Source organism: Camelus ferus, chromosome 15, assembly GCF_009834535.1.
Source record: "Camelus ferus isolate YT-003-E chromosome 15, BCGSAC_Cfer_1.0, whole genome shotgun sequence".
NCBI classification, from domain to species: domain Eukaryota; kingdom Metazoa; phylum Chordata; class Mammalia; order Artiodactyla; family Camelidae; genus Camelus; species Camelus ferus.
This window is the reverse complement of record NC_045710.1, coordinates 52,706,419-52,733,444: the sequence shown is the minus strand read 5'-3', so window position 1 is coordinate 52,733,444 and position 27,026 is coordinate 52,706,419. Positions and strand designations below refer to the sequence as shown.

The following is a 27,026-nucleotide window of genomic DNA, read 5'->3' as shown; positions in this document are numbered from 1 at the left end:
AACATTAAAAAAAAATCATTGATCTGGTTATCACTTTAGGTAAAATTATTAAAGTGAGTTTAAGGGCATATACATTTTAGCTTCCTGATACTTAACCTCTCAAAAAAAATTCGTAACTATTTGTATTCCTTAGCAAAAGTATTTAGGAGTGAAGTTTTACCATATTTTCAATAATATTGAATGTTGTCTCTTTTCTTTTGCTACTTTGGTAGACAAAAAAAAATGATACGTTGTGCATTTCATTTGCATTTAAAAAATCACTATTGCTTGTGGCCATTTTTCTAATGTTTATTGGCCGCTCATTTTCTTTTTGTGTGTGCGTGGAATGTTTATATTTTATTTATTCAGATAAATACTTTTTTGTTTGATGTGGGTGTTTATGATATTTTCTTAGTTTGTTATTTGCTCTTTAATTTTGTTTCTTTTATTTTGATTTGTAGAAATTTAAAATTTTCTTTTGAAGTAATTATGGCTTTTCCCTATTGTGTTTTTTAAAGTATAATTTGCTACATTAAAGTGTGCAGATATTTAGTGTATAATTTCCTGGGTTTTAATATATATACGCACTTATTTAAGTACCACCTACATCATGAAGTAGACCATTTCCATCTCCCGAGGTCGTTTCCTCTTGGCTCTTTCTAGTCATTATTAGCTTTCTTTTCTCCTACAATGTAAACTTTCCTGATTTCAATCGCTATAGCTTAGTTTTGCCTGTTATTGAACTTCAGATACATGTAACCATATAGCATGTACTCTTGTGTCTAGCTTCTTTTCCTCAAAATAACTTTTTTTTTTTTTTTAAATTCACACATAGTGTTGCATGCTTTGGTAATCTTTTTTTGTTGTTGTTGTTGAGGAGTGGTCTTTTGTTTCTGAATGTTGATGGACATTTGGATTGTTTCTGACTTGGCACTTAAGATGAGTCAGGCTGCTGTGACCTTCTTATACAAGAATTTTTTGGAACTAGATAAATCCTTTCTCTTGAAAAAATATCTAGAACTGGAATATTCTAATTATCTTTTTGCTACGGATTTCTACATTTTCATAGGAGTCAGATAAAATAATTTGTAGATTTGAACACTTTGAAATTTATGGAGATTTTCTTTGTGGTCCAGCATATAGTTTAATTCGGTAAATGTTCAACATGCACTTGAAAAGAATGTATAGTCTCCAGTTGTTAGAATTGTGTCCATAAATTACAGTTTGATTTACTAATACTTTCTGATTTGGTTTGTGGAGAAAAATATGTAAGATAATTATATTATAAATGGGGAAAGGTAAAGATGTAAAGGAAAATAAGGTTTTTGTACTCCCCTGGACCTAGTAAAATGACAATACCAGTACTTTATGATAAGTTACATATATATAATGTAATACCTAGAGTAACCACTAAAAATGTTGTCCAAAGCAATAGACTCCAAAACACTATACAAAAATAAAAATTGAATTTTAAATAATATTTAAGTAACCCTCAGGAAGGCAGAAAAAAGAAAAAAAATGAAAACTAGGAGAAGAAACATAAAACAAAAAAATTAAATAACAAGCATAGACCCTAACATATAAATAATTGCATTGAATATAAATTATCTACATATACCAATAAAAAGGCAGATATTGGCAGAGTGGATCAAGCAACATGACTCAAATACATGCTATCTACAAGAAAGCACTTCAGATAAGCAGGTTGAAAGTAAAAAGGATGAGCAAATGAAGACATCATGCAAACGCTGATCAAATAAAAGTAGAATTGGCAATATTAATATCAGTCAAGTAGACATCTGAACAAAGAAAATTACTAGAGGCAGGTATATTATATTATGATAAACGGACCAGTCCATCAAGAAGGCATATAACCCTACATGAGTATACCCCAAACAACTGAACTACTAAATTGTGAAGCAATAACTGATAGAACTGAAAGGAGAAACAGACAAATCCACATTTAAAGATGGAGACTTCAAAACCCCTTTCTCAACAATTGATAGAACAACTAGACAGGAAATCATCAAAGATATAGAAGAACTGAAAGACACCATCAACCAACAAGGTGACAGACATTTATAGAATACAACAGTGGGATATACATCCTTTTCAAGCATACACAAAACATACACAAAATTAGACCGTATCTTAGGCCACAAAAGAAGCTTCAACAAAATTTGAGATCAGAACAAAGAAATCAGACTAGAAATCAGTAACAAAAAAAATCTGCAGACACTTTGCAATTAAATAACACACTTCTATATAGGTTGGTCAAAGAGGAAGTCTTGAAGGAAATAAAAATATATATTAACTGAACAAAAATGAAAATTTGTGCAACAGCTAAAGCAGCGTTGAGAGGGAAATTTGTAGCACAAAATTGCATACATTAGAAAAGAGGAAAAGTCTCAAACCTATCACCTCAAAATGCTTAAAAAAAAAAAAAAAAGACACACCCGAACCAAGCAGAATGAAGGATATAATAAGAGCAGAAATCAGTGAAACTGAAAATAGGAAAACAATTGAGAAAAAATCAATGAAAGAAAGAATTGAGTTTTTAAAAGATTGGTGAAATGGACAAACCTCTAGCAAGACTGATATAGAAGAGAAGAGAGAAGAAACAAATGATCAATATCAGGAATAAAACAGCAGATATCCAGGATATTACTACAGACACTACAGATATCAAAAGGCTAATAAGGGAATACTATGAACAGATCTACACACATAAATTTGACTACTTATAAAATACCAACCAATTCTTTAAAAATAAAATGCTAACTACCATATTTCACCTAATATGAAATTGGTAATTTGAATAGTCCTGTGGCTATGAAGGAAACTGAATTCATGATTAAAAAAAACCCCTTTATCCACAAATGACAAATGCTGGAGAGACCATGGAGAAGAGGGAACCCTCCTTCACTGCTGGTTGGAATGCAGTTTGGTGCAGCCACTGTGGAAAACAGTATGGAGATTCCTCAAAAGACTAGAAATAGACTTACCATATGACCCAGGAATCCTGCTCCTGGGCATATTTCCAGAAGGAACCCTACTTCAGGATGACACCTGCACCCCAATGTTCATAGCAGCATTATTTACAATAGCCAAGACATGGAAACAGCCTAAATGTCCATCAACAGATGACTGGATAAAGAAGAAGTGGTATGTTTATACAATGGAATACTACTCAGCCATAAAAACTGACAACATAACACCATTTGCAGCAACATGGATGCTCCTGGAGAATGTCATTCTAAGTGAAGTAAGCCAGAAAGAGAAAGAAAAATACCATATGAGATCGCTCATACTGTGGAATCTAAAAACAAACAAACAAACAAAGCATAAATACAAAACAGAAATAGACTCACAGACATAGAATATAAACTTGTGGTTGCCAAGGGGGCGGGGGGTGGGAAGAGATAGACTGGGATTTCAAAATTGTAGAATAGATAAACAAGATTATACTGTATAGAACAGGGAAATATATAGAAGATCTTGTAGTAGCTCACAGAGAAAAAAATGTGACAATGAATATACACATGTTCATGTATAACTGAAAAATTGTGCTCTACACTGGAATTTGATACAACATTGTAAAATGATTATAAATCAATAAAAAAAAGTTAAAAAAAAACCCTTTAATCTCCATGTCTAGGTGGTTCCATTGGAGAATTCAACCAAACATTTATAGAAGAATTAACACCAAATTGTATACAGTCTCTTCCATAATATAGAAATGCAAGGAGCACTTTTCAATTCATTTTATGAAGCCAATAAATATCAATCACATTGATACAAAAAAAATACGTTGATACCAAAATCAGACAAAAGTAGTATAAAAAAGAAAAGTATAGACCAATATTCATCATCAATATAGATATAAAATTTATAACAAAATATTAGTAGAAATTTAGTAATGTATAAAGGGCGTATATGATCAAGTAAGGTTTATTTCAGGGATGTAAGGCTGGTTTAATATTAAAAAGTCAGTCAGTGTAATCCACCACGTTAACAGGCTAAAGAAGAAAAATCTCATATTGATTCAGGCAGAAAAAGCATTTGATAAAATTCAAACCCATTTATGATTTAAAAGCAAAAGAAACCTTCCTCAGGTGGTTGAGGAGCATATGCAGAAATCTACAGCTAACTTTATACTTAAGGGTGAAAGACTGAATGTTTTCCTTCTAAGATCAGGTACAAAGCAAGAATAACCCTTCTCACCATTCTTTTTCAATATAGTGTTGGAAGGTCTAGCCAGTGCAGTAAGACAAGGAAAGGAGATAAAAGGCATACTGATAGGAAGGGGAGAAATATAGGCCCCTGTTTACAAGTAGCATGATTATTTATGTTGAAAATCCCAAATAATCAAGATAAAACCACCTGATAAAAATAAGTGAATATGGCAAGGTGGCTGCATAAGAGATATAAAAGAATCTGCTATATTCCTATACACTATCAATAAATATAGAGATACCAAAAATCTTTAAAAAAAATACTTCCATATAAATATACCACATCTCCTTTATCCAGTCATCTGTTGATGGATATTTAGGCTGTTTCCATGTCTTGGCTATTGTAAACAGTGCTGCTATGAACATTGGGGTGCATGTATCTTTTTGAATTAGAGTTCCCTCTGGATATATGCCCAGGAGCGCTATTCCTGGGTCATATGGTAAGTCTATTCCTAGTATTTTGAGGAATCTCCATACTGTTTTCCACAGTGGCTGCACCAAACTGCATTCCCACCATAAAAACCGACAACATAATGCCATTTACAGCAACATGGATGTTCCTGGAGAATGTCATTCTACATGAAGTAAGCCAGAAAGAGAGAAAAAAAAAAAATACCATATGAGATCGCTCATATGTGGAATCTAAAAAAAAAGACAAAACATAAATACAAAACAGAAACAGACTCATAGACATAGAATACAAACTTGTGGTTGCCAAGGGGGCGGGGGTGGGAAGGGACAGACTGGGATTTCAAAATGTAGAATAGATAAACAAGATTATACTGCATAGCACAGGGAAATATTTACAAGATCTTATGGTAGCTCACAGAGAAAAAAATGTGACAATGAATATATGTATGTTCATGTATAACTGAAAAATTGTGCTGTACACTGGAATTTGATACAACATTGTAAAATGATTATAACTCAATAAAAATGTTAAAAAAAAAAGAAAAGGAATAAAAAAACTTACATATAAATCTAAAAAAAATAGGATTTGTACACTGAAAAATGCAAAATGCTGATGGATGAACTCCACAAAGATATAAATGCATAGAAAGACGTACTGTGTTCAAGGATTGGAAGACTCAATACAGTAAAGATACCCATTTTTCCAAGTTGATATACAGATTTAATGAAATTCCTATAAAAATTCCAGCAAGATTTTTATAGATATGCACAAGATTATTTGAAAATTTGTATAGGAAGTAACAAGAATTACTAAATGAATTTTGAAAAAGAAGAATAAGGTGGAAAGAATCAAGGAATGAATTTCAAGATTTATTATATTGCTATAGCAATCAATGCTGTATAGAATTCTTATACCATACCCAAAAATGAACTTAAAATGAATTAAAGACTTGAAGATAAGACCTGAAACCATAAAACTCCTAGAAGAAAACGTAAGTAGTAAGCTACTTGACATCCGTCTTAGTGATGAGTTTTTGGATCTGACACCAAAAACAAAGGCAACAAAAGCAAAAATAAACAAGTGGGACTGGATCAAACTAAAAAGCTTCTGCACAGCAAAGGAGCAAAGGAGACCATCAACCGAATGAAAAGACAACTTACTTAATAGAAGAAAATATTTGCAATTCAAATATTCAATAAAGGGTTGATACCCAAAATGTATAAATAAAGACTCATACAACTCAATTGTAAAAAACAAACAATCCAATTTAATAATGGGTAGAAGATCATCAGGGAAATGGAAATCAAAACCTTAATGAGCTATCCCCTCACACTTGTTAGAATGGCGGTTATCAAAAAAGACAAGAAGTGGTAGTAAGTGTTGATGAGGATGTGGAGAAAAGGAAACCCTTGTGCACTGTTGGAGGGAATGTAAATTGGTGCAGCCAATGTAGAGAACAGTATGAAGTTTCCTCAAAAAATTAGCCAGAATGACCATATGATCCAGCAATTGCACTTCTGGGAATTTATCTGAAAATAATGAAAACACTTTTTTGAAAAGATATATGCACCCCTATACTTATTGCAGTATTATTTACAATAGCCAAGGTATGGAGACAACCTAAAATGGTTGAATAGATAAAGAAGATGGAGAATTATATTATACAATGGAATAGCACTCAGCCATACAAAAGAATGAAATCTTTCCATTTACAACGTGGATGGACCTTGAGGGTGCTTTGCTAAGACAAATAAGTCATACGGAGAAAGACAAATGCCGTGTGATTTCACTTATATGTGGAATTTGAAAAACAAAATGAACAAGCAAACATAAAACAGAAACAGATTCATAGATACAGAGAACAGAATGATAGTTTCCCGAGGGGAGGGGGATGCGGGAGTGGGTGAAATGGGTAAAGGGAGTCAAGAGGTACAAATGTTCAGTTATAACTTAAGTCCTAGAGATGCAATGTACAGCATGGTGACTATAGTCAGCAATATTGTAGAGAAAGTTGCCATGAGAATAAATCCTAAAACTCAAGTTTGTATGGTGATGGATGGTAACTAGACTTACTGTGGTGATCATTTCACGTGTATGCTAGTATCTAATCATTGTGTTGTACACCTGAAACCAATATAATACTATATATAAGTTATACCTGAATAAAATTTTTTAGAAGTTGTGTGGTATTGGCAGAGGAATACATAGATCAAGTGGACAGAACAGAGGAATCAAAAATAGACCCATAGAAATATTATGACAAAATTGCAAAAACAATTCAACAAATGGTGCTGGAACAACTGAGCATCCATATACCAAAAAAGTGAACCTTGTACAAAAAGTAGTTCAGAAGGGATCGTGACTTAAATGTCAAATGGAAAAACTATAAAACTTTGGGGGGAAAATAGGAGAAAATACTCAGAATCTAGAGGTAGGCAAAGAGATCTCAGATGACTTTCTTCCAAAAGCACTTACCATAAAAGAAAAAAATTGATAAATTGGACCTCATTAAAATTAAAAGACCCTGTTGAAAAGTCATCTTCTTAAGAGTGGGAGGAAATGTCCAAAAAGCACATACTCAACAAAGGATTAGTGTCTAGGATGTATAAAGGCATCTCAAAACTCAACAGTGAAAATGCAAACAATCCAGTTAGGATATGCACAAAAGACATGAATAAACAATTCACCAGTGCAGATATACAGTAGGAAACATGGAAACATCTTTTGTTCAGCACCATTAGAGGAATTCAAACTAAAGCCACAATGCGTTATCACTACCCCAAATACCATTAAGATCGCTGGTGGGGATGTGTAAAATGGTGCAGTCACTCTGAAAAACAGCTTGGCAGTTAAAAAACAAAACAAAACAAAACAAAACAAAAGTAAGCATGCAACTACCATATGACCCAGGAATTGCACTCCTAGGCATTTATCCCAGAGAAGCGAAAACTTAGTTAAAGTATTTTACATACAGAAATGTCGATAGTAGCTTTGTTCAGAATAGCTCCAAAGTGGAAACAACCTTGATATCTTAAAGTATGTGAATAAACTGTGGTACATTTATATCACCATCATGGAATATTATTCAACAATATAAAGGAAGGAACTGATGATATATCCAGCAACCTGGATGAATCTCTAGAGATTTATGCTGAGTGAAATAAGCCAATCTCAAAAGATTATGTACTGTAAAATTCCATTTATGTAGCATTGTTAAAATGACAAAATTATAGAAATGGAGAACACATTAGTGCCTGCCAAAAGTTAAGTAGTGGGTAGAGGTGGAGGAAAGTGGGTCTGGCTAGAAAAAGGACGTTTGAGGATTCCTTGTAGTTTTGGAATTATGTATCTTGACTGATTGTATCAATGTTGATGTCCTGGTTGTGTTAGTGTACTGTACTTTTCTAAGATGTTTACTATTGGAAAACCTTAGGAAAGGCACATGGAATCTGTCTCTATTATTTCTTACAATTGCATGTGAATCTGCAATTCTCTCATAATAAAAAGTTTAATCAAAAAGTTGGAATTAAAGCAAATTTTACTCAATTTTTCTCTCAATTTGTATTGTTTTTAAGCAAATATCAGCCAAATATATGGTTGTTTTGTCTGTTTTTAAATATTCTGCCTGTTTTTCTGAACATCTGAAATTCAGTATGACATTTTTTTATTCTTCGGTTCTAAATTTGTCTGCTTCTGAACAGTTTCTGTTAATGGGGGAGAAAAAGCATAGATTTATTTATATAAAATTTCTTCAGTCCTCACTTAACTATATAAAAGGTTATTTTGGGGGGTGTGTGTGGCAAAATTGATCTTGAGATGCAGGGAGCAGCCATGTGTCTTTAATAAAACAGCCATTACATACATTTATATATCATAAAAATAATGTGTATAGCTCTTTCAGTTTATACTGTACTTAGACTGAGCCTTGGGCTTTGTGCTTTTCCTGGCATTGACTTCCTTTAATATATATGTGAGGTCACTTAAAAGCTGTATGCCTTGTTCTTTTTGTATAAAGTCTTACACTGTAACTTCTGTCAAGGCAGCACTTTCCATTTACTTCTTGTTAATAGGGAGGACCATTAATAATGTCTTATTGCCCTTCCTCTCCATGAAGCGATTGTTTGTAACAACTGTGACATGATGATATTATTTTTATTTGCAATTTTAGATGCTACAGTTTTCTACGAGCTTTCTAGTAATTGTTTAGAGGGCCTATTCATTTTGGCAACAGGAAACAGATTGAGACTGGGAAATTTTAAGCTTCTAAATTGTGAAATACTTCATCAAGACTGACAGGTGTGAGTTAGAAGAGTCTTCTAACCATCATATTCAAAGCATCATGCTTTATGCCTTAAACTTATACAGAAATATAAGTCAATTATTTCTCTGTAAAACAATAAAAAACATTGGGAAAAAATTCTTTTGCTAATTGGCTACAAATTGATTAAATCTTATTATAATAAACAATTACTGCATTATACATGCATATAATTTTATGTGCACAGTTATATGCAGATTATTCAAGTTAGAGTTTCCCTAACAAAAGGGAAACTTATCTTAAAAGTGAAATCCAGATCTTTTCCTGATCAATTACCTTAATCATAGAGGAAGTCTGGGTTTTTGTTCTAGCCAGGTAGGTAGGTTATAATTTTAAGGAGTTTGGTTTGCTAAGCATGATTAAGACACTGTTCCCTTTGAGGTTTACCCTTTCGCTTCTAAGGTACAACTGTTTATCATCTTGGGTCAAAGGTTATAAAAAGTAGTCATCAATTAAAGCTTTATTGGTTGTAATTGGTAATGCTATGAAAGGAGCCAGCCAAACTGAATCTGATAATAAAAGAGTCTTTGTTGAAGTATTTAATAAATTAACACTCTCTTTTGGAAAGGGGAAGCTAATTACAAAGCCCAAGATTGTTAATCATAATGTTTACTTTCTTCAAAAGCACAGACTCAACTACTCCATAATCATTAGACATCAGATTTCTTTCTTTTTTCTTTTTTTAAATTCTGCAGTCTTCTTTCAGTCCCGGAGGGGATGTTCTTTTCTGTGGCTCAGGCTTGGGATATGGCAGAAAGAGGAAATGCCAAGAAAAACATAAGTTACAAAGGCCATCTTAAAAATAAACAGGACTCTGTTAGAACGTCAGACTGCCTTTGCTGTCTTCCAAAAGGGTCAGAAGTTTATGTAGAATTACTTTGTAGACTAACTGAGTGTATCAAGAATTAGGATTTTGAAAGTAATTTTTTTTCATAATAATCTATCTACCAGAGCAATTACCCTTTCTCTGTACATAGTTTTTTTTTTTTTTAAGGTGTTTGACAGTGTTGTGGTTCTTGAATTTTAGGCATTTTTCAAAGCCCTAATACAGGTAAATGGAGCTGTGAGACATACCACCTCCATGACTCTTGAATGACCTTGTCATGAGAACTCTCTGAATGGCAAATCAGTGTTTCTAGGTTTAAGCAATAGGGGGCATCTTAGGGTTGTTCTTTACACATGTTTCTGCAGTCTGATCTTTAGGGCAGTTCTAATGAAAGAAAATCCTGCTTTGGGCCTGCTGTGCAAATTAGCCATATGGTGAAGTGTAATATCCCGCTGAACGTCGTTATGGGGCCCTATGAAGTGTGCTCCCCTTTTCACATGGAGGCAAATTAAAATGGCCCTTTCAGGGGTTGTTTTTTTTTTTTTCTTTTTCTTTTAAAAAACACTCTGAATAAACCTGTCTTCACTTGGATGCTGGGACAGTTAAAAGGGAGTTCTCCAGCTGCATTCAGGGTGGTGAAATTCCAGGCTTTGCTCAAGACTGAATGGAAATATTGCTTCCTGTAGGCAAAGCCGGAAGAACAATGGTGTGTGCTTCCCTCCTTCCATTTCCCTCCCTTGTTCTTTGTGTACTTATCCTTAGCTGTTTCTCAGTCCATGCATTAATTTTCTGTATTGTGATGGATGAGAAGGACTCTGCCTACTCTCCTGTAGACCTCGTAGCAGTCTCTACCGGGAATCACAAGTAGATGAAGAGATGTTTAACCAAATAATGGCCCTGTAAATATTTAATGAAGAAGATGGAAGGTCTGTCCCTCTTTCCCTGTTGTGTAGACATATTGCCCACATTGTTCCAGCATAAGTTTTTTTTTTATTCTATAAAATTAGACATGTAGATTCCACTAATATTTGCAGACATGGGGCTCAGTAATTGTATGAAGTGTTCAGGGTGTTTATGTGCATGGCATACATTTTTATCTTTTATGAAGAAAAAGAAATCCATGGAAAAGTCTTTCAGCTGATTTTCTCTTCCCCACTAAAAACACGGATCACATGCTCCTGACTTATATGATTACTGGTACATATTTGTAACCTATAGCAGCTAAAATATGAGCTTTGTTAGCAATGAATTTTATCACTTTTACATCTAAAACCAAAAACCTCACTCACCTGCTCACATTGAGGGGCAGTACTGTGTATGTTTGCTATGTTTACATCCAGACAAGTGTCTAGACACATGGGGAATTCAAAGTTGTCACTTACGGTTTTATTTTTATTTTTAAACATCTATTCAAAGCTCACGTTTGTTCCAGTATTTGTATGACAGTTTATAACATGTGTTTGAAGAAAGGCAGTTGGAAGAGTATTGTACAGTGAAAGTTGATCACATTGAGTTATGATGTTTGAGATGCGATCTTTACATGTCAGTGTAAAGAGAGATGTACGGTATGATCCTATTTATATATGTGTATATGCACATATGTATGTAGGTAAATATCTGTCTATTTAGAATAGAGAAACATCTGTGAGGGAGCACACCACTTAGTAAACAGTAGTTATCTTCAGGTGATGGGATTATAAATGACTTTTTTTAATTGAAGTATAGTTGATTTACAATATAATATTATTTTCAGGTATACAACATAGTGATTGAAAATTTTTATATATTATACTCCATTTAAAGTTATTATAAAATGTTGGCTATATTCCCTGTGCTGTACAATATATCCTTGTAGCTTATTAATTTTATACATAATAGGTTATGTCTCTTAATCCCCTATACTTTTTTTTGCCTCTCCCCATTCCCTCTCCTCACTGGTAACCACTAGTTTGTTCTCGGTACCTGTGAGTCTGTTTCTGTTTTGTTATATTTATTTACTTGTTTTATATTGCTCGTATAAGTGATAACATGCAGTATTTTGTCTGTCTTTATCTGACTTATTTCACCTAGCATAATACTCTCTAGGTCCATCCATGTTGATGCAAATGGAAGAATTTTATTCTTTTTAATGACTGAGTAGTATTCCATCATACATATGTATACCTCATTCTTTTTTATCCATTCATCTGTTGATGGACACAGGTTACTTCCATATCTTGGCTATTGCACATAATACAATGAATATTCAGGTGCATGAATCTTTTCAAATTAGTATTTTTGTTTTCTTCAGATATAGACCCATGAGTGGAAATGCTGGATCATATGGTAGTTCTATTTTTAGTTTTTTGAGGAGCCTCCATACTGTTTTCAACAGTAGCTGCACCAATTTATACTCCCACCAACAGTGTATTAGGGTACAAAAGACTTTTGTTTTCTCTCTTTGCCTAATGTGTATTATCTGATTTTTCTCAAAGTCACATGTTTTACTTTTGTAATTAACAATAATTAAAAGAGATAGACAATATAGAACACACAGCTAAAAGCAAAAAAGATTAAAAACAACAACAACTATTTCCAGCATAGCTTGAGGAGAAATGGGTTATTTCCTGATAAAATCTGTGCTAGGATTAATTATTAGACTTAGGGAATTGGCAGTGGCTTTTGGAGCACTTGACGATTAGCACTGTCCTCCTAGTTCATCATACAATATGATATAATATTTAAATTAAGTATGAACATAGAAAATAAGGTACCCAGTGAATTGGAGAAGAGGGTAGCAGAGTCTGGAGAATATTTTTTGTTTGTTTGTATTTCTATCAAGTGTCAAGAATTTTTCAAAAATTTATTTATTTATTTATTTATTTATTTATTTATTTATCTATCTATCTATCTATCACCTTTATTGTGGTATGATTCCTGTATAGTAAACTACACATATTTGATGAATCTTGATAGATTTATACACCAATATAACCACCATATGAAGAATATTTCTTTCTCTTGTTTCAGCATTAAGTGAAAATAGAATATGCTCCGTGAACACTTAGCTCTCCTTATGTAGTTATGCTTTAAGTTAATGATAAGAAACTTATGCAGATTTCTTATAATATAAACTATAGCATTTAAGTTAAATTTCAGATGAGATGTACACACTCAACATTAGACAATATTAAACAAAGTCTTGCTTGGCTTCTAAGTCTTTCTTAACTTTTGCTAAAATACTTTGGGTGCATGAAAGTCTGGAAACTTAAAACACCCGTGGATAAATAAGGCTGATAAATAACACTACATTGTCCGAATTGGAATAAAATTTTCTGTAAGTTTAGAGCTGACTGAATGGATTGAGAAATCCAGTTGTTGAGTGCTGTGTGTTTTGCTGTCTTCAACAGAGCAGACCTTAAAAGTCAAAAGACACTTTATTCCTTTTCTATTTTATGCCTTCTGACTCAAACTGCAGTCCTAAATCGATGAATACATTGGTTGTCCACCCTTCTACTGCATGGATTCTCCTTTTTAAGGCTACCAGAGTGTGGAGTGAGGGAGAAAGAGGGACTTTGGTTGGCACCACAGTTCATCCTGAGCTGGAGAACACTCAGTGTCATGGTGCCGTACAAGAGCACAGACAGGAAGAGCCTATGTTATTGTGGTTTTCCTTCAGTTTAAGAAGTTCAGAGAGTTCAGTACTGGGAACTGTGTGATAGGGGAATGTTTGGCCGTATTTCATGTCAATTAGTAGGCCAGTTGCTTGCTCTACCCTGGAATTAGTTTGTGGATGGCCTTTGAAACAGCTTTGGACCTGGGCACCTCAACCTGCTATGAATTGCCATTTCCATAAGGATATTTCATCTATGGCCAGATGAATGGTGAGTTGGCCAAAGGCAAACCACAAGCCAAGAAGAAAGCACTGGTCCAGAAAGAGCTTCTGTTCTACATGGAGCAACTGGGAAAATGAAGTCATGCAAAACAAAATATGAGATCTGAAAAAACGTACTGAATAAAATGGGACAAGGAACATTATCCTAAAAGTTCAGAGGAAATGTCATTCTAAAAATGATTTTGTATAGGAACCAAAAGGAAATTTTAGAAAATTGTTTGATATGAGGAAGACATAATGTCATTGAAACAGGAAAAAAAATCTTTAAAAGAATAAATAGTGATGGAAAAACAACAGGATGAGATGAATAGGAATAATTGCAAAGAAATGATCATTGCAATAGCAGATAAAGTGAAAATATGAAAATGGAGTTTTAAAAGAAACTGTTGATTAATGTTTTATTTGTACTTTTAATCAATTTTCAGACAAATGTATATTTGTTTTAAATGCCAGTTACATGCCAAGCATTGTTCTAGGGGCTGTGAACACAGCAATAAATAAGACAAAGAAGAAACTTGCTTTCATGGAGCTTGCATCCTAGTGAGTTCTGCATTACTAATCATTAGAGAAATGCAAATCAAAACCTCAGTAAGCTATCACCTCACACCTGTTAGAAATAAACAGACAAGAAATAACAAGTGTTGGCAGGGATGTGACAGAAAAGGAACCTTTGTGCACTGTTGGTGGGAATGAAAATTGGTTCAGCCACTGTGGAGAACAGTATGGAGGTCCCTCAAAAAATTAAAACTACTGTATGATCCAGCAATTCCACTTCTGGGTATTTATCCAAAGAAAACAAACACCAACTTGAAAAGATGTCTGTATCCCCATGTTCATTGCAGTGTTACTTGTAATAGCCAAGATATGGAAACAACCTTCATATCCATTGGTTTATGAATGGATAAAGGAGATGTAGTATATATACACAATGGAATATTATTCAGTCGTATAAAAGAACGAAATCTTTCCATAGGTGACAACGTGGATGGACCTTGAGGGCATTATGCTAAGTGAAACAAGTCAGACAGGGAAAGACAAATACTGTAGTAACTCAACTATATGTGGAATCTAAACAAACAAAACCCACTGGGACACATAGATACAGAGAACAGATTGGTGGTTGCCAGAGGTAGTGTGTAGGAGTTGGGGAAATTGGATGAAAGTAGTCAAAAGGTACAAACTTCCAGTTATAAAATAAATAAGTCCTGGGGATGTAATGTACAGCATAGTGACTATAGTTAATAATACTATATAATGTATTTGAAATTTGCTGAGAGTAGATCCTAAAAGTTCTCATCACAAGAAAAACAATGTAACTGTGTGGTGATAGATGTTAACTAGAGTTATTGTGGTGATCATTTTGTAGAATATACAAATACAGTATATTATATTAGTTTCAGGTGAACACCTGAAACTAATATAATAATTTATTAATTACATCTCTTTTTTTTTAAAAGCACAAAAAATTGAAAACAGGGACACTAGATAGACCATGAAAAGGATAATTGTTTATAGTATGTGAGCTGAAATAAGGGCAGAGTGTTGCCTTGTTCAACCTCAGCTAGGAACGTGTGTGTTGGGCAACTCAGAATTTTCACCACTCTGTACACACCCTTGAATACCTATGAAAGTGCCACAAGTATTGATTTTGAGGTTACAAATAAACTTTAATAAGCTGGCGAATTTGGAACCCATGATTAACAATTGACTATATATTCCTTTGGTTATCTTCTCTCATTAAATGAGAGAACCAATCAAAGCAGTGAGCTGGGTTAGAAACCTCACACCAGCCTTCCTTCCTTCATGTCCTTTACCTTGTATATCCAATCATTAGCTTGTACCTCCCAAATATATGTCAGATTCTGACTGATCTTTTTGTATCTAATTTTCCTTTCCTTCTTTATACTCACGGCATTACAACTTCCAAGCGTCTAAAACGAGTTGAAGTCCAAATATTTTAACATAACTGACAAAGTTTTTCAGCCTCCTCCCTTTTCATCCCTCTCCTTTACACCCTGAAGTTCTAGCCATGAAGAACTTCTTTTAATTCATGGCTTATGTGATGCCTTTTTTCCTTAAACCTCTGTGTCTCTACGGGGAACCTTTCTTTCCCCCTTTCTTCACCTGGCTTATTTTTCTGGCTCATTATTCAATTATGAGTATAAAGGTCATTTTTTTCTGAAAATCTTTCTCTGACATTCCTCCTACCCACTAACACACACACACACACACACACACACACACACTACCCCAATCCTTAGGAATTTGTTGTTTATTTTAATATAATTGCTTGTTTAATTTTTAGTCTCCCATAGACTATAAATTTAGTGAGGAGATGCTCAATGGCTATCACATGGTAAGCACTTAATATACATTAAGTGACTAGCTTTTTTGTGATATTGTGTGTATTAATTCATTAATCATTACATAGCTGTTGGAGCACTGTAATACTAATGAAATGAAAAACAACTTTTCACTTGCCTGCCTATTATTTTATATCTACTTGCTTATACCTTCAATAGCTTTTACATGACCTTTTTCTATTTGATTTTGTTTTGTTTTTTCGTATTAGTGATTAAAGGAGCTTGAAACTGAAGTGGCAAAACTCTGCAGTTATTGTCTGTTGGCTTACTTGTGAATAGGCAGGCACTTCATCAGTTACTCAGCTGGCTTGGTCAGACATCTACTTCTCAAATTCCACCTGTAAGCAAGTTGAGTTGACAAAATTGGCAAAGGAAATAGAATAATCAGAGGTGAATTTATTTAGCATCCACTAGGGAAAACCTAACTCATTTTTGTAAATGGGCAACCTAGACTTATTAGACAAATTGGTGTTTTCTTATGTTTTAATTTTATCGAAAGGCAAAATGTATATAGTTTAGAATTAAGTAGTTCATGATTTGATTTTTATATAGAATTTCATCTTGTATGTTTTCTATCATTTACAACAAGTAATTAAGTTAGAATACTGTGGTCTAATTAGAAGGCTTTCCCTAAATTCTCTGCTAAGTGTATCTTGGCTCCAAAGTATGTTGAAAGTGTAACGTCACACTAGAATAATAAAGGGCCGTTAGGGCTGTTAACCTTAAAATGAAAAGCCCTTCAGTGTGTACAGAATGTAATTGACATTTAATAATATCACTATGCTGTGAAATGGTGACAAGTGGGGAATAACTTTAACAAACCAACAGGCAGTTTCCACTTCTTATTTCTTAAATGGAATTATTTGCTACCTCATTAACTTACGGACCAAGAAAGCCTTGAAATAGCTGTCTTAATGTTTGATTTCATTTTATAGGCACAAACATTCAGGTGTGTACAGTTATAATCACTTTAGCATTTTAAAACCTGTTTTTAGGCTACACCGGGGGTCAGCAAACCATGACTCTTGGGCCAGATCCAGCCTATTGCCTCTTTCTGTGTGACCTGTGAACTTTTACATTTTTAAATGGCTAGTGAAAAATCGAAAGAGGAATACTAATTCACGAGAGGTGAGAATTATATGAAATTCTAATGTGTTTCCACAAATAAGGTTTTATGGGAACATAGCCACACTTATTTTTGTACTGTCTACGGCTGCTTCTCCACTACAGTGACAGAGCTGGGTAGTTGCATCAGACTCAATGGCTCACCAAAGCCTATTTACCATGCTGCCCTTTACAGAAAACGTTTGCCAACCTTGAAGCTATGCTGTTGAGTTTGCATGTTTTGGTAACTTAAATCAACTTTCCTGGTTTTAGAGATCTAACAAAGAAGTCATGTTGAATAAACTTCTTCAGACTTTTGGGAAGGTGAAGGAAACTGAACTAGGTATTGCATGGAGTTTATCCTCACGAGGGCTTTAATTTACATCTCTGATTTCATCTTATTTATGTTTTAAATAAACAGTTGCATAATGATTCTAAAAGCTTTGTAACTGTTCTAAATCCTTATAACAACCATATGAGGTTGGCATCTCTACAGATGAATAAACATAGCACATCTATTAGTGAAAGTTAGAGAGTTAAATAGTGGAAGTTCAATTAAGGAAAGGGAAATTATATAGCTAGTCGTTTGAGTTAAACAGCTAGTGAGGGGCAGAGCACAATTTTAATAAAATCGTCTGATTCCAGAATCAGTACTGTTAACCACTGTGCAATGCTGTCTTTCCCTTTCTACTCTGTTTATGTAGAAAGGTCTTGAGAGCAGCGTTTAATAATAGGGGAGCATCATGTTTTAAAAGCTTCGAGCTTATATCAATTTCCTAGGGCTGCTGTAACAAAGTACCACAAACCAGATGGCTTAAAACAACAGAAGTTTTCTGTCACAGTTTTGGAGGCTGCAAATCCAAAATCAAGATTTCAGAAGGTCGTCCTCCCTCTGGGACTCTGGGTGGAATCCTTCCTCGCCTCTCCCCAGCTCCTGGTGGTGGCCGGCAGCCCTTGGGGTTCCGTGGCTTGCCACTGCCTCATGCCCATCCCTGCCCGTGCTGCCACATGGTGTTCTCCCTGTGTCTCTGCCTTCCTGTAGCATTTCCTCTCCTTATGAGGACACCAGTCATGTTGGATTAAGGGTTGCCCTACTGTAGTATGACTGCATCTTAATTTAAGTAATTACATCTGTAATGACCCTATTTCTGAATAGGGTCACATTGTGAGGTCCTGGGAAAGACGTGAATTTTGAGAGGACGCTATTCAGCCCCATTATAGAGCTCATGAGTTAGCTTTTGTTCTCTAGAGCACCTTTTCATTTTAAGCCCAGAAACCCTAAATGAAAAGTAGAAATTGTGCACTAAGAATTTCCAGGGCTTTGTTTCTCCTTTTTTGGATTAATTCTCTGCTAGATTATATTATATCTGGGAAGGCTGACTATTGTTCTTAGCTCCTGCCTTTTTCCTTGCCTCCCTTTGGCCCTTCGCTCATGATTTGAGATCGGGTTTCATGCTGGATTTTTCCTCTGGAATGTTCTGTGAGGGTTTTTTAGGACCATTTTGTCAACTCTTATTATAACCGATGAGAATGTTGGTTTGTCTTCATTCTTGTGAATTTGTGCTAATTGATTCAGAAACCAGCTTTGGTGTGTTGGAGGTTGAGTTCTGGTAGTTTCCTCTTAAGAATCTTTTGTATCCATCTCTATAAGGAGTTGTAAGTTTCAATAAATGGTATTACTTACTTCTAATTTTTTCAGGGATTATCATTGTTAAAATAGCAGATGTTGAGAAACGTGGGGCTGCCTCAATTCCAGACCTGGGAGCGCGTCTTTTTCCATGAAATAGTAGAGTAATTGGTCCAGGTGTGTCCACCCACTTTCTTTCGTTCGTTTTACAGGGTGCCCGGGAAACATTTGAGAACTACTACCGAAAACAGAGGCGAAAACAGGCTCGTTTGGTGCTCCAGCCTCCGTCTAATATGGTAGGATCACCACCTTCATTTTTCTCCCTTTTTTCAGTTTCCTTCTCCGGTATCTTTTAGTTATTTTGCATATATGCCTTTTATTTTTTTAAAAATTGTCATTCGGGGACCACTTTTGGTTTATGTGACTTGCAAAAAGAAAATAGCAACTAACGTACTGAGGGCTGTGTGTCAGGCATTGCTCTAAGCTGCTGTCTCTATGTGTTGTCTCATTTCATCCTCAATGTAATCCTGTAGGATGAGTACTATTATTATATTTTATATTTATGTATTATATTATTATATTTACCATATAGTCTTGGGAATTGAGCCTAAAGAAATTAGCTAATTTTAACTGTCTTAATGTATCGAAACAGAAACAGTAACTTTTTTCTTCTTTGCTTTATTGCAGCATGAAACTTTAGACGGCTACAGGAAGTATTTTAATCAGATTGTTGGGTGGGTATATATGTGTGTGTGTATTTAAATTTATACACTTTCAATGTTTTATATAAATTTTGTGAGACTTGGAAAAATTTATCAAGTGTTCTTTGGGAAATTCTTTTTCTTTTTTTAAAACTCTTAAGATTTAGTTTTGACTATCTGATAATGTTAAAGGAATGTCTCTTGGTTTCAGCATTATATTGTTGGAGAATACTTTTTGTGGATAAAGGGAGGAAAACATTGAATTTTAATCTTATTATAGTTGATGTTTTGTTTCTCCATTCTTGTTAAGAAGGAACCAAATAATCAGCAAAAGTTGGCAAGCTTTTTCTGAAAGGGCCAAAGAGTAAAGCATTAGGCTTAGCAGGCCACACAGTTTCTGTTACATCTATTTTTCAGTTCTGTTGTTGCGGTGTGAAGGCAGCTATGGACAATAGGTAAATGAGTGACCACAGCTGTATTCCCATAAAACAGTATTTATGAAAACAAGCAACAGATTAGTCCCATGGACTATACAGTTTGCCACCCGCATCTAGAGCACATATGCTAGTATGTAAATACTGTCCCCAAATAGACACCCCCAATATAGGCAATTTATTTTAATTGCAAAATAATGACTTCGCAGTTCGAAGAAAGGAAAGGAAGTTGGATTGTTCCATGAAGTTTCTTTTTATTTTCAAATTTAGATCGTTTCATTGTAATTGATGGTTTTGATTAAAATATATCATACAAATTCCCTATTTAAAAATTGTTTTAATTAATATGACTGTTTAGACAAGGTAGCAAGATACATTCTAAATGTATAAAAATAAAAAAGCCACAGCAGAATATTAAAAAATATGTGTGCATTTTATTTTACCTTTGTAAAATATTTTTCAACAGTTTGATGAGAAAGTCCATATAAGGGGAATTATTTTGATACTTTGTATGTTGACTTCTTTAAAAAAAAATGTGTATTTTAGCTTTCATTGTCTCTTTAAAATCCATTAGTTTTTAAAAATGTGTTAATGCCTGGTGTTTTTAAATGTAGTGAAATTAGCCTCCTTTACCTATAAACATTTTCTTCCCCTTTAAATTGCTGGATAACGTGGCTAACTTTTAATAGAAATGTAACCCCAATTTCTGTAGAAGTGATTAAGATGATATCATGATTGGGGCATAATTCCAAGTCTAAAAAATCTGATTTTGTTTGTGATACCACATCTTTTTATAAGTAAAAAAATGACTAGTAGTATTATCTTTGAATTGGATGGCAACTCTTAATGTTTGTCATACACTGGAGATAGTAGTCAAACTGTAATTTCTGACAGCTGTGCTTTCTTTCTTCCTCAATCTTAGCTTTTTTGTGGTTGAAGATCACATTTTACATACAACCCAGGGCTTAGTAAACAGAGCCTACATTGATGAACTGTGGGAAATGGCACTTTCAAAAACCATCGCGGCACTCCGTACCCACTCGGTATGTAAGGAGTCCAAGACAAGTTCTTACTGCAAGCTGATTATCTCTATACTGTTTAATGTTCTACTGCTTTCAAATCATCATATGTGTATTGTTTGGAGTCTCCCATTTGGAGAATCTCTTTCAAAGATACATGAAAGTAGTCACTTCAAAATTGACATGGTTTTTGACACTGAGCCCACTTTTGTGGGTGCTCTGTTCTCAGTAAGAAAACAGCAGCTAACATTTATTGATTGCTGTCTATGTCTCAGGCATTGCCATTGTATTGTTATTGTGTACTTCATATATATTTTATCCTCACAGTATCCCTGTAAGGTAGGTGCTATTTTTATATTTACTGTATAGCCTGGGGAACCACAGAGAGGTTAAGTAACCAGCCTAATGTCACCCAGTAAGTGCTGGAGCTTGGATTCAAATCTCAACACTATGACTTCAGAGCCAGTGTTCTTAGCCACTACTCCATATTGCCTGTATAATGCCTGTTAATACTGATTTGAGGTTCACAGATTTATTCTTACTCTACAGCATTTCAGTAAGTTGCCTAATGATGAGTTCCCATGCTCTACTGATACATTTTATGTTAGCATCAATTTTTGATGATTTTATTTCAGGTAGAGAATGCTGGCTCTGAATTAATCATTCATTCATTCATTCATTCATTCATTCAATATTTCTTGACTAATGATTGTGTGTTGGCAACGGGACTACAACAGTGAATAGGAATAAAGTCTTTGCTCTCAGAGAGTTTTATTTTAATTGAGGGGGGATTCCCAATAAGAAAATAAAAATATCAGACAGTGATAATACAGTGCAAACAGGGAAAACAGAGGGATAGATTAGGACAAGGTGCCTGCTTTTGACTGGTTGATCAGAAGTGGCATTCTGAGATCTGAATATCACTGTTTACGCAGAGATCAATTAAAAGAACATCCTAGGTATAAGGGCTTTGAGGTACTTTTGTGTCTGAACTGTTTGAGGAATAATAGCAAGGAGTTAATAGAAGATAATTTAGTGTTTAAAAAATTAAAAAATATATAGTCTATTAATGTAATTTAATGCAGTACTAGATTAAAAGATAAAAATTCCATAATCATTTCAATAGATGCAAAAAAGCATTTAATAAAACACACCATAAATTCATGGTAAAATGTGTTATTAAATTAGAAACGTAAGAAATTTTCTTAAAAATGATGAAAGCTATCCTCAAAAACCTGTAACAAATATCATATATAATTGCCATCTCTCCTATTTTGTATTGTACTTGAAGTTTTATTTAGTGTTGTAAGGGCAGAAACATAAATTAATTAAAAAATAAGCCTTTGAAGGGAAGAAACAAAATTGTCAGTATGGAGGTTCCTTAAAAAACTGAAACTGAAGTTACCATATGACCCAGCAATCCCACTTGGGACATATATCCAGAAAGATGAAAACTCTAATTCAAACACATACATGCAACCCAGTGTTCATAGCAGCACTATTACAATGGCCAAGACATGGAGGCACCTAAGTGCCCATCAACAGAGGAATAGATGAAGAAGTGTGTGTGTGTGTGTGTGTGTGTGTGTGTAATGGAATATTACTCAGCCATAAAAAGAATGAAATATTGTCATTTGCAGCAACATGGATGGACCTAGAGATTATCATACTGAGTGAAGTAAGTCAGACAGAGAAAGACAAATATATAATATCACTTATATGTATAATCTACAAAATAATACAAATGTATTTATTTACAAAGTAGAAACAGACTCAGACATAGAAAACAAATTTATGGTTTCCAAAGGGGAAAGGGGAGAGGAGCCAGGGTAAATTAGGAGTATGGGATTAACATATATACACCACCATATTTAAAATAGACAAATTAACAAGGATTTACTACAGTATAGCACAGAGAACTGTATTCTATGTCTTGTGATAATCTATAATGGAAAAGAGTCTGAGAAAAAATATATAGTATAACTGAATCACTTTGCTGTACACCTGAAACTAACACAATGCTGTAAATCAACTATTCTTCAATAATAACAAAAAAGGATGCTCAACCTAATGCATCAGTAAAATGCAAGTTAAAACCAAATGAGATTATATTATGTAAGAATTAATAATACAATATTAATAATGATATAGAGCATTCAGAACTCTTGTATACTACTAAGAAAATGAGTCTAAATTGGTAAAACCCTTTGAAAAAGTTTGGCATCATCTTGTAATATTGAAGATCCCCATGAACCAGGAATTTTATCCTAAGTATACTCCCTTGAGAAACTTGCCCTAATGCACTGTAATATACATGCAAGAATATTCATTTCATCATTGTTGGATTTTCAAAATTAGAAATGACTTAAATGTCTATTGGTAATAAAATTAGCAATCTGGGTTTAAACTCATTATATATAATATTATACAAAATGAAAATGGCCAAACTGTAGCCTTACACAATTGCATGGATGAATTTCAGAAGTATGATGTTGAATTATAAAAGCAAGATAAAAAATTTTACATCCAGTTTATTTCTATTTACATAATGTTGAGAAAGAAAATATTGAGTAAGCCTGAGTATTTAGGTGGTTACAAGCAATGAAATTAAGAGAATGAACTGCTAAGCCATAGACTGGGAGAAAATCTTTGCAAAACACGTATCTGATAAGGGAGTGGTACCGTAAATGTACAGAGAAGTCTAAAAACTCAACGATAAGAAAAACAACACAATTTAAAAATGGGGAAGAGTTCTGAACAGATACCTCACCAAAGAAGATATACAAATGGCAAGAAGTGTATAAAAAGGATGCTCAAAGATTATGACATCAGGGAACTGCAAATTAAAACAACAGTGAGCTACCACTACACCTATTAAAATAGCTAAAATCCAAAATACTGACAACACCAAATGCTAAAGAGAATATGGAACAGCAGGAACTTGCATCACTAATGGAAATGAAAAATGGTGCAGCCAGCTTAGAAGAGAGTTTGGCAGTTTCTAAGAAATGAAACATAGTCTTATTATATGATCCAGCAAGTGCACTCTAGGTATTTGCCAAATGAATTGAAAACTTATGTTAACACAAAAACCTGCCCACTCATGTTTACAGCAGATAATTCATAATAGTCAAAACCTGGAAGCAACCAAGATGTCCTTTAGTAGGCGAATGAATAAACAAACTCTGGTACATCCTTATAATTGAATATTATTCAATGCCAAAAATGAAATAGGTTATCAATCCCTGAAAAGACATGGAGAAAGCTTAAATGCATATTGCTAAAGTAAAAGAACCCTAAGATTCCAACTTAGATAGTTAGATACATTCTGGAAAAGGCAAAATTATGGAGATAGTAAAAAGATAGGGGTTGCCAAGATTCTGAAGAGGGATGGCAGGGTGATGAATAAGTGGAAGACAGAATTTTTAGGGCAGTGTAACTATTCTCTGTGATATTATAATAGTGAAATATGTCATTATGCATATGTTAAAACCCATAGATTATATGACATAAAGGATAAACTTTAATGTAAACTATGAATTTTAGTTACTAATGTATATTGGTTCACAAGCTGTACCACTACTGCAGGATGTAACAATTGGGACATCTGAGTGTGAGTGTCTGTGAAGGGGTGTAAGGGAACTCTCTGTACCTTCTCCACAATTTATTTGTAAATGCCAAACTGCTCTAAAAAATAAAGTTTATTAGGTTAAAAAATACAACGAAACAAAAAACGAAAGAAAGACATGGAAATGATTATTGCAAATGTCATGATATTGTTTTCCTTAATGGAGAGGAAAGAAGTTGTGTTTAGAGCCATCTGGGAGCTTCTGGCATGCTGCTCTGTTCAGTTTTGTTTGCCTAGTAAGATTGTTCCTACAGCTTTAATTCATTTTTTCTATATTTCCAATTAAAAAAAATACATGTAGGAAGGAGGAAAAGGAAGGAAGCAAGCCAAAAAAAGATAGAAATCAAAGATAAACATTGCTTTCTTTGAAATGTATAACTACCATAATAGAGAAGTTTAATTCAAAGATTAAATAGATGAAACTGCTTATCATTCTATGATCAAGAAGACAAAGTCAAATATATATCCCAAAATATAGTGCAGAAACATAAAGAGATGGAAAATATGAATGGAAAAGTAAGAAACATGGATAAATCATGTAGATATTTGGTTGTATCTAATAGAGATTTAGAAAGAAAGGACAGTCACAAAGGAGGGGACTTTAATAATTAAATAAATGAAGGCTGTTTCCCTGTAGTAAAGAAAAACTGGATTATTAAAGGTGAAAGGATGCATTTTTTGTCAAGGAGAGTAAATGAGAGCAGTTTTCTCACATCTGAAATTAAGTGTTTTAGTTTGAGTGGAAAAAAAAAGCATTTGGAAACACATGAGGATTCGAAGTTTACTTTTCACCCATCCTATCTTATATGTGTTTTACCAAAAATGAAAAAGAAATCCAAAAAACAAGATGAGATAGAATTAAATAAAATGTGTGCAAAAAATGACAGTAAAACTCATAGATAAATCTAAGTGACTGATTGTTAGATTGTTTGTAAAGGTTAATGCTTTTGAAAATTCCTACAAAAGGAGAGGCTTAATGTTTAAAATGCTTTTTGAATGAAGTCTTCATATTTATTAAAGTAAACAATGGGCAGAAAGTATATGACTTAATAATAAACAGTATAAGATAATTTGAAAAAACTGATCCATTGAAAAATATGAAAGGAAACAAAAAGAGAAGGAAGAAATCATTGAAAATAGAAAACTTAAAATGGCTAGCATAGGTCCAAACATGTCAGCTTTCATGGGAAATGTCAAAGAGAAAGTTTTACATTTTGGTTACATACTTTAAGATTCTACAGAAAAATTGAAAATAAAGCAAAAGAAACAGAAAGGGCAATATTCCACAAGGCAAATATAATTGAAGTTGCAGACATTTAAATGAGATGAGAGGAACATTTTGTCTTGACATTAGTTTTAACCCACCAAAAATATCAGTAGCCTGTTTTCTACGGATATGCAAGCATCAATATGTATAAAAACAAAAGCTGTTGTTAATAGGAAGAGAAGCTTAGGAAGAGCCACACCATTGTGGGAAAATTCAGTACGCCTCTTTCTGGAACTGAGAGATTTAAGTAGAGAGTAAGTTACCAACCAATAATTAAGAGAATTTGAATATCAAAATCGCTGAAAAACAATGACATATACATTTTTGTATGTTACCCACAGAAGCTTTCTTCCATATCACTTCGATTTTCAAATTTGTTGATAAGAGATTGTACGTGGATTTTATTTGTAATTTTTATTTTCCTCTGTATTTTTGTTTGCTCTTTGGATTCTTTGTATTGTTTAGTTTTGTCTTTGTTGTTTAATCAGACTTGCCTATGATTTATCCATTTTATTGATTTTATTGTTAACCAGACTTTGATCATGGGTCAGATCTTTTATGTCTTCTCTATGTCATTAATTTCTACTTTTCTATCAGTTTTTTCTCTCACTTATTTATGGTTTATTTTTGCTTTTTTTGCCTCACTTCATGAGTTGAGTGCTCAGTTTTTTAATTTTAAATCTTTTATGTTTTCTAATATTCTTATATAAAGATATACTTTTATTTTGAAAATGGTTTTAGCTGTTTCATAAGTTTTGATATGAAGTATTTCATTGTTCATTTTAAAATAATCTACAATATCAATTTTGATTACTTCTTTAACCAAACAGCTATTTAGAATTGTGTTTTTAAATTTTCAAGTGTCAAAAATATAGATCATGGCTTACTTGAGTCTTTCCTCAGCTCTTCCCTGGTTGACTTTTCTGTTACTTTAAACCAGGAAAGGGTTGGACCTTTTCTAGAGACTCTTTACCAGGTGAAGCATTAAATAAGTAGGTAAATCAAAACTGTATTTTATTTTTAATAATTAAGATGTTTTCCTTCATTGTCTTTTATTTCCTTTAGTCTTACTGCTCTGATCCAAACCTCGTGTTAGATTTGAAGAACCTCATTGTGCTTTTTGCGGACACACTTCAGGTCTGTGACTTCTATCTAGATGAGCTTTTTATCAGCTCTTAATCTTCTCATTGTCTTTCTAAGCTTGAGTAAGCACCTTTAGTTTGTAGTTGTGTTTTTTCT

General features: G+C 33.7%; 1 protein-coding gene across 4 annotated transcripts in view; it reads left to right on the top strand.

Annotated features, from left to right (window-relative positions):
• EXOC6B (exocyst complex component 6B) overlaps window positions 1–27,026 on the top strand; it is a 532,267-nt gene that overhangs the window by 261,589 nt on the left and 243,652 nt on the right. For all 4 annotated transcript variants that reach the window (XM_032497821.1, XM_006176112.3, XM_014551873.2 and 1 more), the window contains 4 exons: window positions 18,951–19,034; window positions 19,426–19,472; window positions 20,796–20,916; window positions 26,853–26,924. In XM_032497821.1, coding sequence (XP_032353712.1) covers window positions 18,951–19,034; window positions 19,426–19,472; window positions 20,796–20,916; window positions 26,853–26,924 — 324 coding nt within the window. The remainder of the gene's footprint in view (window positions 1–18,950; window positions 19,035–19,425; window positions 19,473–20,795; window positions 20,917–26,852; window positions 26,925–27,026) is intronic.